At 39.5% G+C, this 16,375-nt stretch overlaps 1 protein-coding gene across 4 annotated transcripts in view; it reads right to left on the bottom strand.

The window, feature by feature from the left end:
- The window catches only part of CYSTM1 (cysteine-rich transmembrane module containing 1), a 129,022-nt gene that overhangs the window by 43,427 nt on the left and 69,220 nt on the right, over positions 1-16,375 (bottom strand). For all 4 annotated transcript variants that reach the window (XM_012646392.1, XM_012646393.1, XM_012646390.1 and 1 more), the window contains exon 2: positions 6,397-6,603. In XM_012646392.1, the coding sequence (XP_012501846.1) occupies positions 6,397-6,583 (187 nt within the window). In that variant the 5' untranslated portion in view covers positions 6,584-6,603. The remainder of the gene's footprint in view (positions 1-6,396; positions 6,604-16,375) is intronic.

Below are 16,375 nucleotides of genomic sequence, written 5' to 3'. Positions count from 1 at the left end.
ATCCCATATGCCATTTTGCAATGTGACCTTACCACTCCCCAATAAAGGAATGAAGTCTATTTCCTCCCCCCTTGAATCTAGGCTTGCCAGACCAGTAGCTGCTTTGACCAAGAATCTGATGGAAGTGACACTGTAAAACCTCTGAGCCCAGGGGGTAAAACACCTGACGATCATCGTATTGTGGTTATTTAGGTGTGGAGAAATTTGGGTGAAAGGTATACAGAATCATTTGTACTATTTTTGCAATGTTTTTTGTATGTCTGAATTTGTCTCAAAATTAAAAGTTAAATAAAAAGTTTGCTTCATTTCTTTTCTTTTTTTTTTTTTTAGGAAAACCTGGTAGCTTCCACTCTTGCCTTCCAGTGTGGAAGGAGCCTAACTATGCTGAGGACTGCCACGCTGTGATAGCAGCACTGAAAGGTCACGCAGAAGGATGGAGATAGAGGGGAGGGAGAGAAATCCCACCCCAGCTGTTTCAACCATCTCAGCGGAGATGCCAGACGTGATTTTTTTTTCTTTTTGGATTTGAGAGAACAATTTCTTGTTAAAATGAACCAGAAGTACAAGATCTCACTGAAACCGAAATAGTTAACCGAATTTGGTTGAACTTAATCAAACCTTGAAGGGAAATAAGAGGATCAATCAAAGCCAGTAAGAATGGAGAAGACCAAGACTGGTTTGGAGCACACACAGGAATACTAGTATTTCAGCATGGGTATGTTCCAACCCCTCCCAGTGGTCAGTCTGCCATCAGGCTTCCATTCCTTTCTCCCTTCTAAAGCATCTGCCAAACCAAATGGCTTCTTTCTCTGTATTGCAGGTGTAAGTCAACCCAACAGGACCCCTGTGGACAGGATACAAAGCCAAGAGGAAAGTTTATGAATCTTATTTGGAGGGTAGAAAGTATACATACCCAACCTAGCACACTGGTTACCATCATCTACGTTCCAGCTCCAGTAGATGCCCCGTGGAACAGAGATGAATCAATCTTTCCTGCCACGCCCTGTCCAAATTATAGAACCTCTAACCTCTAAGATTGGGGTAGTTTGTGACATAACAGTAGATAGCCAAAACCTACATCAAACTTCCACCTGTGGCAAAAAGCCTTAAATTCTAGTTTGGCAAGATGTGCCTCCCAAATGGGTCTTTTGGATCTAATCCTTAGGCTGAGGTCAGTTTCACATTCTTCTTGGCTAAATGTTTTTGTTTCCTGAGTTCCTTTTATACAGCACCCCCGCTATTACTTCATTAAGATTTATCTTTCTGTATATCTTAAGAATATTAGAGTGTCCCCCCCCTCCTTTTTTGTATGAAGGTTTTTTTCTCCCTGCATGGTTTGTTCCCTCAGAATCCCTTTTTTCTCTGTTTGGATTACCATCTTTCATTTTGGAGGCTTTCTTTATTTAGGTGTCTGGTGAACTCCTGTTGCAGGTTAATATTTAAGGGTGAGGTTCTGTCACTTGCAGCCTTCAGAGTCTTGACTAAAACAAATGGTGAAAGCCCAAACTACAACTGTAAGAACAGTTTAATAGAATTCAGACATTAAGATGCTAAACTGGGTTGGATGCAGTGGTTCATGTCTGTAATCCCAGCACTTTGGGAGGCTGAGGTAGGAGGATTGCTCCAGGCCAGGAGTTTGAGTTCAGTCTGGACAACACGGTAAGATCCTATCTCTACCAAAAGTTTTTTTTTTTAATTAGCCAGGCATGGTGGCATACGCCTATAGTCCCAGCTACTCCGGAGGCTGAGGCAGGAGGATCGCTTGAGCCCAGGAGTTTGAGGTTGCAGCGAGCTATGATGACACCAATACACTCCAGCCTCGGCAACAGAGAGAGAGCAAGACCCCTATCTCTTTAAAAAAAAAAAAAAAAGAAAAAAAAAGATGCTAAACTGGACATAAAGTGGAAACTAATTGAACTTGGAGAGAGAAGAGGTGCTTTGAAAGAAGTCTGTATAGGGTGCAGTTGAAGCAAACAGGAGTGGTAAAATCTACAGGTAGTGTGTTGTAAGTAAGGAAAAACTTCATGGAGGAAATGATATTTTGTTTTGATCTCCAGAGATGTGGAGTGTAGGTTAGGGGCAGAGTAGGAATTAAGGGGTGGGGAGTGAAGGGAGCAGCATGAGCAAAGGTATATGGACCAGCATGGCAGGCTAGAGCCCTTACCTACATATAGACTACATAGATCCCGGACTGTAAGCTATATAGTTACTGAACAAGATATCAGGTGTTCCTGGAAGGTGGTAGATATAGTTTGCACACGGGAGAGACGTGAATTGTTGAGAGCAAAGGGCAAAATGTAGTGGATTGTCTGCGTGGTCACCAACAAGTCCTCTCACCGTGTATTCACAAGCCATTCCTCTGGTCAAGATGGAGTCTATTTAGAAAAATGTTTATAATAGCCAAAAAGTAGAAACAACTCAAATGCCCATCAACTAATGAATGGATAAATAAAATGTGGTATATCCATACAATGGAATATTATTTGGCAATAGAAAGGAATGAAGTACTGATACATGCTACAACATGGATGAACCTTGAAAACATTAAGCTAAGTGAAAGAAACCAGTCACAAAAGACCAAATATTATGACTCCATTTATATGAAATTTCTAGAACAGACAAATCTAGAGAGACAGAAAGTAGATTAATGGAGGTGAAGGGAAATGGGGAGTGACTGTTAAAGGCATGGAGTTTCTTTTTGGCATGATAAAAATGTTCTGGAAGACTGGGCGTGGTAGCTCACACCTATAATCAAAGCACTTTGGGAGGCTGAGGAGAGAGGATTACTCAAGTCCAGACGTCTGATATCAACTTGGGCAACATAGTGAGACCTCATCTCCACAAAAATAATAAATTTAAAAATGTTCTGGAATTTTGATAGTGGTGATGGTTGAAAAACTCTCAATATTGGATTGTACAATTTAAATGGGTTAATTGTATGGTATATGAATTATATCTCAATAAAGCTGTTACCAAAAAAAGTGGGAGAGGGAGGAGATGGTATCTGTTGCTCCTCCTACTGAATATGGCTAGCCTTGTGACTTGCTTTGAACAATGGCTGTGCCACTTCTGGGCCTAGCCATCAAAAGCCTGGCAGCTTCCACTTTCATCCTCTTGGAAGCTACTTGCTATGTAAAGCAGCTGAGGCTAGACCTCTCAATGATAAGAGAGGCCTCATGGATGCAAACCAAGATCTTAGTCACGTGAGTGAGGCCATCAGGGACATCCTAGTCCTGGTCTGGCTAATAGCCAAATAAAGTCACATGAGTGACCCCAGGAGAAATCACATGAAACAGAGGAACCTCCCGGTCAACGCAGATAATCATGAAAAATAGTAAATCATTGCTGTTTTAAGCCACTGAGTTTGGGGGTGATAATGTTATACAATAGATAACTGAAACATAATCTCTCGGAGCCTCAGATTCCACCTCTGTAACATGGGAATGATACTACAGGGTTGTTGTGAAGATTACATTAGGTTAATACCAAGCACTGTGTTCAGGAAATACTAGTTGCTACAGTTACTAAAAACTACCCAGGAGATCCTTAAGGTAACCTACTAGGTATGTTCTCTAGGATGCCTCATTCTTACAAGCACCTGCTGCTTCCAATCACATGGTTTCCAAAAGGATGGTTTCCTAAGAAAAACAAAAGGTGGTTTTTGGCCACAATTTCTGAAAAATGAACTCTGAATCATAAACAGATGACAAAAGAAGGTTCTGCTTAGATAGCCATCTACCCTCACCTGCCCATGCATTCATCACACCTTTTTTAAAGCTCTTTAAAATTAATTACCAGACACAAATTAAGAAAAAAGGAGATTCCCCCTCCCTTTGAAAAAGACCATTTCTACCTACGTAGCCATTAACAAAATGGATTACACAGTTGAACCTGAGTGGCGAGCAGCTCTATAGTAGTAGATAAAATCATCCAGCTGGAGATGAAAAGCTTAAATTTCCATACAGAGCTCAGAAACACAGCATGAGAACACACGATTCTGACTGGGGATTCCAGAAGCAATATCGAGAGCAAGGAATGAAATGGGTCCCTAAAGGGTTCATCCTTTAATGAGCCTACCCCTAAAGGGTCCTATTCACAGAGCCTGGACCCCAGGTGAGAGAACTTGACCATCTGGCATCACCTGCCATGTTTGGGTACAGAATGGGTCCAGAGAGTTAACAATTCACATGCTAATGACAAAGAAACTCCACAGAAAACAATATCAAACAGTTTTCAAATGCATTTGTGAAATCAATCACGATTGAAAGGGTGAACTAAACGAGCCTTTAATCCTAAGAAGAATTAAGAAATTATTTTTCCTCAAAAAGGCTAACATCAATACTTAAATTACACCAAAAGTAAGAAAGAGGACCAAATCTGTATTTTCTCACGAGGGGAAAAAGTCCATCAAACCTGGAAAGCATTTATTCTAGACAAGTTCAATAAAGTTCTAAGCTCATCAAATACTAGTTAGAGAGTCAGTACAAACAATGCTGGCCTAGAAATGGACAGAAAAAACATGAAGGCTATGGTGAAAGACGTAACGCCAGGCAGGCATTAGGCTGAGACCATTGGATAACTCAAATGCTGGGATGACTTTTTAAAAAAATCAATGCATAATATATAGCAAAGTGCACAAATCGTAAGTGCACATCCTGAAGAATGTTTCTACCTAGATTAAGATACAGAATATTCCTAGTATGCCAGAAAGTTCCCTTGTGCCCATGCTAATCAATAACCAACTCCCCACCCCAGCCCAACTCCATAGCCTGAAGCAACTATTCTGATCTACGGCACCATAGATTCTTTTTGTCTATTTTTGAATTTCACATAAATAGAATCATACAGTATGTGGGCTTTTCCATCTGCTTTCTTTCATTCATCACGGGGTTACTTCATTTTGAAGCAGAAAACCCAGACGCTGAGATTTATTTTCAGGAAATGCTCCTGTGACGTCACAGATTTGAATACCAACTACTCTGATTACATTGGTTATACTTCCTGCATTCTTTTGAACATGCATTATAAAACTGTTACAACAGAACAGAATCTCAGACTATACAAGTTTTCCTTCAAGATAAACTGAATTCTTTAAAGGTATTCAAATGCTTCCATTTTAACAGAGTATAAGATATGACACTATAAAAACAGAATCTTTCCCATATTGAGCACAAAATTCCTCTTAAATATTATTTTTCTTCCATGGTACCTATTCTAAAGAATCCTCATATCCTAGAATAAAATTAACCATCAATTCTGTTAATTTTGATTAGTAAAGAGTTAAACTATAGGAAAACCTCTCGGAGGAAGGCTAAGGCTCTAAATTCAGGTGAATGTGAATCAGTTCAGAAAATGCAGGAGAGGGACAACAGTGTAGCAATAAATTATAGGTACAGATTTTTAAGCCAAACTATCAGGATTCTAAGTTGGAATGTGCCACTTCTAGCCGGGTGATCTTGGGCAAGTCATTACTCTACTTTGTACCTCAATTACTTCACTATAAAATGGGAATAACCTCATAGGATTGTTGCAAGGATTAAATGTTAATGTATATGAAACTCTTAAGAGACCATGTCGCATGTAATAAGCACTCAGTAAGAATTAGCTATCTTTAAAAGCTGAAAGAGCTATAAGAGAGCGGCTATCCTGTAAACCAATGCGTTATAAAATAGTGACCAAAACATCTAGCACAGTGCTTCTCAAGATATTTTATGTTTAATCCTTCACAAACTTTTTGTAAAATGCAAGATTACATGCTTGAATGTCACAGCAGTATCAAATTGCTCTAAAAGTTTCTAAATGTTTACTCTCACTTTCTATACTTATCATAGTCCAATAACCATTCACTGTTCATGGACCGGCATTTTGTCTGCAGACTGAACTTTGAGTAGCACTGTTCTAGCACACGAAGACTCTGAAGTCTGCTGAAATCAGTAGGTTAAATAAAATTATAAAAACATTTAGTAAAGAAAACCAACCCCAATAGGAAGGGCAAGAGGATGACTTGAAGGTCAACAAGCTGACAGATAAAATAACCCCTAACGGCTAAACCTGAAAAACAAAACCGGTTGCCAGAGCAAGAACCCAATTGGTACTTTCCCCCACCAGTGCTCCATAGGGTAGCGCTTAGAAAACTTGTCAGCCAGGAAGTCATCAGCCCCAAAGGGAACATGAGGCATGAATGAAACAGGCAGAGCTGACTTGGGCCCTCTGAGAAGGAAGGAAGTCATTCTCAGGAGGAAGAAGCCACCGTAAGTCATCATCAAGCTTTGGAGACATCAACCACAAGTCACAAAGGCCAGTGTTTCTTCTCTGCCAAAAAAACAATGCACACATTTCCTTTGGTGACATGGAACTGCACACATGCATGTAACCCACATATTCACAGACACATACCTGTGGTTTTAGGCGGCTCCGGAGGTCCACCCTGCCAGCCATACTGTGGGTATCCTTGGTAGGGGTACCCCTGAGGAGGTGGGTAGGGCCCCCCCATAGGTCCTGGACCCACTGGTTGTTGTGGATAAGGTGGGTATGGGGCCGTTGGACCAGGGCCAGGATACGGTGGAGGGTTCTCTTGGTTCATCAGGGACCTGACAAATGCACCTAAGAGACAAAAAGAATGAAAATTATTTGCATTTAACTGGTGGAAATCATTAGGAAAAAAATTCTAACCCAAAAAATCACTTACAAAATGCCTTAAAGGTGTCTCAAGCCTTTTACAGATCTCTAGTTCTGCCCATTTTGCTTCCTTCTCACCATCACAATCGGCTATTATCTTACGTATTTATTTGCCTTTTCTCTGTTTCTCCCACTAGACTGTAGGCTGTGACAGCAGGGATCAAGTTGGTTTTGGATCACTGCCATGTCCCTAGAGCCTTGCATAGGGCTTGGTACAAGGCAGTCCCCTAAATAAATGTGCTGAATGAATAACAAGATATTTTATTTTTTAAATCCACTGAAATGTCCATAAATGTGATTGGACAGCTTTAATAAGGCAGAAAGCCTAACAGCACTATGACTCAGATCAGTAGACACTGACCCACTATTAGAAACCCTCCAATAAACAGGGTTGGACCACAGTGGGGTCTTCTAACAAGTAGCAGTGATCAACCAAAGGTAACCACTGCCACTGCCCTGCGCACTGGAGTGATCTGGTTGCTCTCCTCAGACCCACTGCTCTGCGCAGTTGGGCAGAGCTGTCTATAGAGAATGCCAAGCATCTCCTCTGACCATGCGGCTCCCAGGACTCTGGAGGGCTCACTAGGAGCCCTGACTTATGTCTATAGTTTTCTGTCCAGAGTGGTTTGCTTCTGTGAGTGAGGCCAAGCTTCCTGGTGCCCAAGCCTGTTAATCATTCTCTTGATTGGGCTTGAAACTTCAAGAGCCACATTTTGTTTCCATCGTCTGTTTAACCTCTACGGTGCCTGGCACAGTGATCTCCAGATTAAAAGCAAACAATTACTGGGGAATGCAAAGTATATATTCTACAGATGACTCAATTAAACACTCAATTAACCAACATCTCTGTCATACTGCTGCCTTGCACTGTTACCTATTTCCTACACTGCTATTTAACTTTTTATCTATTTGAGTGTCTTCTATTTTTAGTATGACACCAAAATTTAATAATTTTAATACTAAACATTTAATAATTTCACTGTTATTTTTCATAACATGCAATCAATAAATTCATAAGTGACTTCATATGAAAGACAGAATAGTCATAAAGAAAGGTTCCCTAGAAAATCTGGATTAGTGTAACAGTGGACTTTGCTGGTTGCCCACACAATATCCATATTCTTCCTTCCTAATGGCAGTCGCATTTCCAGGTAGGTATCCATTCATTCTTCCTGTAGTTCACTTGCTTCAGGGAAAGCTCATCCCATCCCAGCTCCAGGGTGAGCCCAGCCTGGGTAGGTAAGCCAATTCAGGTCACCCTCTCCTCTTTTTCATCACGATTGAGTCAAGGGATCTAGGACTAACCAAATGCGAATGGCATCCCCTGGCCACTGGGACTGGTTCTGAAGTGGTTCTGTCAGTAAAAAGCTCAGATTTTCCCATCCGACCTTCTCTTCCCCTTAACACAGGCATACAAAAAGTCTAGGAAAGACATGGCCTACAAAATTGTTGACACCCAATTTGCAGCAGCGAGGAGGAGTCAGCTTTAAGAGGAAGTGGGCATTTCAGAAAGGCGGAGCAGGAAAAAGGAAAGAAATATGAGTCCAGATGACTTTATAACAGCATATCAATCAAAGACTGAAGCCCAGCCTAATCTAAACTACCTCTATAGAATTTCCAGTCCTGGAAACCAACAGTAAGGTAAGCGAATGAACCCTTCTGGGGACATTCAACCAAACACACATTATGCAGTGCTGACTCAGTGCCTGACACTGGGCTAAGTGGGGTATAGTGATCATTATGGCTCAAACCCTTCCCCTGGGCAACTGGTTGAGAAGACAAGCATAAAAACAATGATTTTTAGAAAAGGCGGTAAACAGACTGCTAGGTAGGAAGGAGTAGGGGCTTAAACCCAGTAGAAGGAGATGGAGGTACAGAGTATTCCTTGAAAGAGGTGATTATAAATTGAAACTTTATAATATGGAATCAGGATGGCTTGGGGGTCTCTATTTCAATTTGCATTCTGTCTCCCCTTTTAGAGGCCTTCTTAATTTTTTTTTTTTTAGGGATGGGCTTGTTCTGTCACCCAGGCTGGAGTGAAGTGGTGTAATCATAGCTCACTACAGCCTTGAACTCCTGGACTTCAACCAATCCTCCTGCCTCAGCCTCACGAGTAGCGAGGACTACAGTCATGCGCCACCACACCTGGCTAATGTTAAAATTTTTTATAGAGATGGGGTCTTGCTATGTTACCCAGGCTAGTCTTGAACTCCTGACCTCAAGTAATCCTTCCACCTTGGCCTCCCAAAGTGCTGGGAGCCCTCACACCCAGCCACACACCCAGGTGTGAGCCATCACACCCAGCCACAAGATCTTATCTTTCCAGGAACTGAAAGGACTCAGAAAAGAACTAGAGTTCTTTCCCTTCTCTGCTCTCTGGTCTATGCCAATTGGCAGTACATTCTGACATAGGAATGGCCTTTCCCTTTACCCTAATGCAAAGGCTCATGGTGACTAACACTATAATCATCACATAAATTTGGACTTATATAAATGCATTTCATTTTTTTCTCTCCTACTAGGAAGGCTGTGGAAAACCTAGTGAGCCCTGGTTAACACAGAAATTAGTCGCATTCACTCCTATGTGGCCATTCCATTATTTATTTTTAAATCACAGAAGTAGAACACAGCCATCATAAATACTCTGTCCTGAGATTCAGTGTGGCCTAATTTCATTTAAACGGTAGTTTAACTTGAAAAGTCCAACAAGACCATGTAGTAATGATTGTTCTCACTTTAGCAAAATCTGGACCTATATATTTTTCTGAAGATACTGTTCTTCTAAGAACAATGGGCAGTGAGGAGGAAAAAAGAACAAAGAGTATACTACTACAACTTCAGACTTCAATGATTCCTGACTTTTGTTGATCTACCTATTTGCATCTATTTCCTCATTATCCTGTGAAATTCTTTCCCTGGAACCCTCAAAACTCTCTTCCAAGTGTACATGTCCTGCCCACTTATCCAGCCCTTAATCATATTTCCCCCTCATTTTTAGTACGTACCTTTCTCCCTCTGCCTGAAGAATCATGTAAGGTCTAGCGGGGAAAAAAATCCCACATGCTATTCACAGAGGCATTTATAAAAAGCATAAACCACAAAGGTGCTCCAGCCACCATGACCCCCTTCCACACAGACTCCCTGCCTTTCCCAAGATAGGCAGTCATCTTAGAGGAATAAAGATCTGGATCTATTTTCAGTTTCCTCTAGGTAGAAAAAAATCCCAGTGAGAGAACAGCAAAAGAAAGAAAGAGCATCTGTGCTGGATCAAAGATCCTAGAGCAGGCATTTGGAAAGCAGGACTTCACCCAGCGGGAATCAATTGTTCCTAAGCTGGTAAAGAAGCAAACTGAAGTAAAAAAGATTACCTAACACTGATACAGTCTAGTACAAACCACTTAACATAGCCAAACAGAAATGAGCTTTAGATTTAAGGTATGATACTGAACTTTGTAATGTAACTGCTTTCCCTCATAAATTTGGTCAGGTAAAATGTAAACCCTACTACAGAGGAGCGTTACAGTGTAACACTCAAATGTAAACAGTGTAAATTGTAGCATTAAAGACCAATCAGAGCTCCAAAAGGGACAGCTCAAATAGTGCAGTAGCTAAGATCCATTAATAGACTGTAATGAACACCACTATCGCACGATCACGTTCAAGACATGCTCAAAGTCATAGTATTAGCAGTCATTCAATCACATAACACAATGAGAAGGGCAGAAACTATTCTTCAGGAAAGTAATCAATGAAGATAATATGAAAGACCTCATCATAATATGACAATATGAAAGACCTCATCAAAGTGGAGATGTAGGAAAAAATATTTTCCGAGGTTATTATTTTTAAAATTTTAAGATACCTAATAGATTGGCATCAATTCTGCAGACAGTACAGTGGAAGATTTTCCTCTGGAACAACTCAACAGTCCCAATGGAAAAGAAAAGATACTAATACTTGGGGAGACACCAAAGAAATGACTCACACAATCACCCCATAGTGTGCCCATGCACACAGAACTTCTAATGGACTTTTTATTGCCTCATGCATAAATGAATGGACAAAGATTATCAGACATTAGAGGAAAGCCTCCAACATAAAAGACTGACCAAAACAAAACAGAGAAAGGAAAAAACAAACTAAATGTCCAAAGAAAGAAAACAGTTAAATAAATTATGGTGTTATATGTATAACAGATTTTTTTTGCAGTCATTTTTAATTTATGCTTTTTAAGTACGACTTAATAATATTGTATTAGAAAAATTTAAAAACTATATATTCAGCATGACCTCAACTTTCTTTAAAATAAATATTAATAGATCAATGCAATAGAAGGAAGCATTGGTGTAAAACGCCCATACAGTACAATCACCTAATTTAACAGAAAGTCACCACTATAATTCAGAAAGGAAAAGGTAGTTTTTCCAATAAATAGTGCTGGATTAATTGGATATTCTTGCGGAGGGGAGATGAACCTTGATCCCCACCCTTATACACAAAAAACAACTCGCAATATATCATAGACCTATATATAAAAGTTAAAACAATCAAGTTTTTATTTAATAGAAGAAAGCATACCATATATTCATGACTTTGGCAGTATTTACATTATGACCTAGTAACTCTATTCTTAGATATATACTGAAGTGAAATGAGTAAGTCCACCAAAAGATAAATACAAGAAGGTTTAAAGCAGCCTTATTTATAACAGTGCCAAACTCAAAACTATCCAAATGTTCAACAGAACAGATAAATAATGATATATTTATAGAGTAGAAAACTACCCAGCAACAATAAAAGAACTATTATTACATGCAACATGGATGAATCCCAGAGACAATGATGAGCAAAGCGGCCAGACTTAAGAGACCTTCTATCCTTCAGTGATACTCTATGATTCCATTTATATGAGATGTAAGAATAGCCAAAACTAATCTATGGATACTGAGGGGAAGGACACAGGGGAGCCTTCAGGGATGATGGAAATGTTTTGTATCTTGAGCTGAGTCATGTCTAAAAGAATACAGGTGAACGTATTCAGTTATATATAAAGATTTTCACCCTTTATTATAAGTTGTAGAATAATAGCATACAGACAATATTTGGCTAGAAAGAAAAAAATATAGTGGTTTTCCTCGGGTGGTGAAATTGTGGGCAATTCTTATTTACACTTGTCTGTGTTTCTGAAAATTCTTCAATAAGAGAAATTATGTACTCAAGAAAAACATTAAGTTCTCTTAGTGCTTGCTTTCCACACTGCCCACCATTTTTAATGGCTAAAATGCCGCTTTAGACCTCCTATCCACTTCTGATACACCAATTTTCCTTCCCATTACTAATCTCCCCCTTGTTAACAATCTATTTTTACACCTCTTCTTCACTGCTTTTTGTGTGATTTTTATGGTTGTGATCCACCCCCCCCCACAAGACACTTAAGTTCCCTGAGGTCTTTAAATGTTTTCTTTCTGCTTCAAACTGAGAAGTCACTTGGCTGGGTACCAGACTTGGGGTAAAAAAGCAAAATTCTTTGGGTTACATGCAGATTCCCCCACCCTGGAACCCTTATTATCAAAGTCTAAAGTCATGCTTATCCTTCTATCCTTAAATATCTTCCTTGGTAACTTATAAAATTGTCTCTAAAGTATGAAAACATGACAGCAGACCTTACCCCAAGAACCTCCAAGTCTTTTTTATTTCTTTAAACCTCCCAATTAGCTGGCCTTTTTAAAGGACCTTTGTAAATACATTGCTTTATATTCTAAGTCCCTCAATATTTCTTGAATCTCACACCCATAATTTTGAGTGTGGTTTGTTGGCTAAAAAAAAAAGCTTTAGAATTAGGTTTTTGTGCTGCCATATCATCCGTTTTACAGTTTTCATTAAATTTTAGCATTGACATATTACTCTATTCACACAGTCATTTGTTCGTTCCATAAATGCTACCAGGAGTACTGACTATAACCCAGCATTAGTGGTTCCCGGCACTACTGAGACAATGGTACGCAAGAGACAGTTCCTATTCAGAGCAGTGAGAGACACAGACATTAACGTCAGCAATTACAAAACCAAGCTAAGACAGAGGAAGCACAGAGGAAGCTCACTACTGTGAGCTCAAAGTAGAGACAACTAACTAGGCAGGGAAGTCTGAGAAAGCTTCTAAGAGGAAGTGATGTTACACTGAGAGCTAAGCATAAAACAGAAATTCACAGTACTCTAACTCCCCCGCTCTGGCCAGAGACACCAATCTGTGAGATGTCTCAGAGAAAAAGCAGAGTGTATTTCAGGAACTGAACAGGTTCACGATGGCTGAAGCGTACTGTGTGGGATGAGGCCAAAGGGTCAGGTCACAAATAGCCTTGCTAAGAGCAGACTTTCAGGATTGTGGCATCTTCCTTTTCTATAGTTATTCTTTATTTCTTTTGAAAAAATTCACATAGCCCAGCTTGGTGGCTCATGCCTATAATCTCAGCTATTCAGGAGGCTGAGGTGGGAGGATCACTTGAGGGCAGGAGTTTGAGACCAGCCTGGGCAATACACCGAGACTCATCTCTAAAAAATAATAATAAAATAAAAATAAAAGGATTCATGTAACTTTGTTTGTTGGATACTACTGGCAAACTTAATCATTCATTTATTCAGTAATATTAAGTACCTATTACATGTCAGGCCTTGAGCTGGAGATAAGAGAGAAAGAACTCTAGCTGGCTTGCTCCTCCCCTTTAGCACTTCTATTAATAAAAATAAAATTATCTTTTCTACTTATCTGTTACTGTATCAGATGAGAAATACTGGAAGTTCTCCAACTTTCAAGGGTATGAGGATGGTAGCTTGGCTATGCAGACTAGACAAAACCTACTTTGGGAAGTGCAGAGGGTGGTCAAAGAGTTATGCAATTTTATTGAAACTGAGGTACAAGTAGAAGCCTAAATGACTCCCCACTCAGGAGAGTCATGGCACGCATACATGCGAATGTACAGTGAGCAAAGAAATGATGGTCTCAAATTCAAACCCAAAGCTAAAGTCAAGAATAGGCATTCTAAAACTAGGCCTTCGCCTAGGAAGAACCTACTCCTGATAGGGACAGTTTAACACAGGCGCCCTGAGGGAAAAGTAACAGCAGGGATTTACTTTTTTAAAGATGGTAGAGGTGCTTGCTTCCAGCAAAACACCAGACCTCTCATAGTTAGCAAAATATGGACAAGATATTTCTCTTTATGACCTACTCACTGTTTCTAACACATTTTGCTGTGTATTGCCATTTCCTAAGTTGCTTTTCTTTTGGGGGTAGACTGGAAGAAGATAACCTGCAGTGTTACTCCATTATTGTCCAAATACCAAATATTATTAGCCATCCTCTACCTCATTCACAATCTTTTTTTGCCAGGGTGTTTTGCCAGGTCCTGAGCTATCCTCATACAGTCAATGAATTAATAAATATTAGAGCATTGGCTGGGCACGGTGGCTCATGCCTATAATCCTAGCACTCTGGGATGCTGAGGTGGGAAGATCGCTTGAGCTCAGGAATTCGAGACCAGCCTGAGGAAGAGTGAGACCCCATCTCCACTAAAAATGGTAAAAATTAGCCAGGTGTGATGGTGCATGCCTGTAGTCCCAGCTACTCTGGAGGCTGAGGCAAGAGGATCGCTTGAGCCCAGGAGTTTGAGGTTGCTGTGAGCTAGGCTGATGCCACGGCACTCTAGACTGGGCGACAGCGTCAGACTGTCTCATTCATTCATACATACATACACATATATATACATACATAAAATAAAATAAATAAATATTTTAGCACATAGCTTTAGAATAGCCTTTCTATGTAGTACACAATGACACACAGCTCTGATGTCGCATCTTTCACTGAACAAGGGCATCAAAGTACACATGGAAGCCAAAAAATAACGCAGTGGCCTAGAGTGATGAAGAGATTCAGAGACTGTCTTATTTATTTTCCTTTCTCACAAAGAATATTTGATATAAAAACTACACACTGCTTTTACAACTGAGTACATGTGAAGCTAAAAACTCTACACACTATTTAGCAACGTGGTTTGCTAATGCCATTGAGGAAACTGTTTTAAGCCACTATCCCCAACATTAAGCTGACACAAAAATGTAAGCATTCTTAACTTGTCCCTATAGATTAGATTAGGAACAGCAAAATCTGAAAAGTCATATCCACATTAATTATCCACCATAGTTCAGAATTATTAGAAAATATGGCTATAGTCAATCAATCTTATCGTTCTCCAATATTAAACTTGGTATGTACAGTTTAGCATTCTTCCAGACTTAGGGACTTTCTGAGGGAACTCAGAGAAGTTCCCTTCAATAGAAGATAACATATCATCTGCTAAAATCTTTTTGCATAAAGCTTTCTATAAAGAACCTCTGGCTGGATCCAGGACCTGTTGTTCTATAAGATATAACATTTATTAAACAGCCCTTGGAAAAAAATCATTACTACCTCCAGCCTGAGCAAGAGTGAGACCCCATCTCTACTAAAAAAAAAAAATAGAAAGAAATTATCTGGACAACTAAAAATATATATAGAAAAAATTAGCCGGGCATGGTGGCGCATGCATGTAGTCCCAGCTACTCGGGAGGCTGAGGCAGTAGGATCGCTTGAGCCCAGGAGTTTGAGGTTGCTGTGAGCTGGGCTAATGCCACGGCACTCACTCTACCCAGGGCAACAGAGTGAGAGTCTGTCTCAAAAAAAAAAAAAATCATTACTACTGAAAATATCAACAACTAAAATGGCCTACCCTTAGCCACGCAGGCATTGGTGTCACATTCCTCCCTAATGTTTGGAGGAAACAAATTTTCTTTTTACAGAGGGTCCATCCTTTTTTCTTATAAACTCTTAGATAAAGACACATTTTTAAGTAGAACCTCAAATAAATAAATAAAAACATCTTTAGCGACATCTGGTGAAACAATGACAAATGGTAATAAAGGTCTTACAGAGGTCTTCAGAATGGCACAGTGGCCAGGAACTCGAATATAGTTCCTGAAAAGCCACAACTGAAGATTGGGTTGCTTTCCCACTAGAGCACTGGTCCCTTCTAGCTAGCTATTCCTTGTTCTCTCACTTTAAAAGCAAAAACTAAAAGGTAATTAAGATGTGCTGAAGATTTTTTAAATGTAATTTTTTAAGCCCACTGTTTACTTCAATTTCCTATCTCTTTGTTTTCATCTGTTGTAGTTTTTACAATAGGTTTGAGTCTAAAACAGTGCTGTCCAAGAGAAATATAATACAAGCCACAAATATAAGCCAAATGTATCAATTTTAAATTTACTAGTAGTCATATTTTAAAAAGTAAAAAAGTAGGTAAAATTAATTTCAATAAAACATGTTATTTAATCTAATGCGTTCAAAATATTTTAATTTCAACATACAATCTTATGTAATACATAATGACATCTTATGCGTTTTTTTCATTCTAGGTCTTCTTAGTGTATATTTTTACACTTAAAGCCCATCTCAATTTAGACTAGTCACATTTTAGGTGCTCCACAGCCACAGGTGCTCCACTCCCACACCTGTCACCTTCAGGCTTACCCTGGATCCATCAGGCTCAGTAAAGCCACAATTAAATGCCTTCTATTCGGTCTTTCTTTCCTCCCAGCTACACAATATTTAATTCTATAATAATATGTATTAAAATTATTTCACAAAAACAGTCTCTGATAAAAAAAA

The sequence above is a fragment of the Propithecus coquereli genome, unplaced genomic scaffold (genome assembly GCF_000956105.1).
Source record: "Propithecus coquereli isolate 6110/MARCELLA unplaced genomic scaffold, Pcoq_1.0 Scaffold242, whole genome shotgun sequence".
NCBI classification, from domain to species: domain Eukaryota; kingdom Metazoa; phylum Chordata; class Mammalia; order Primates; family Indriidae; genus Propithecus; species Propithecus coquereli.
This window is presented reverse-complemented; position numbering and strand designations above follow the sequence as displayed.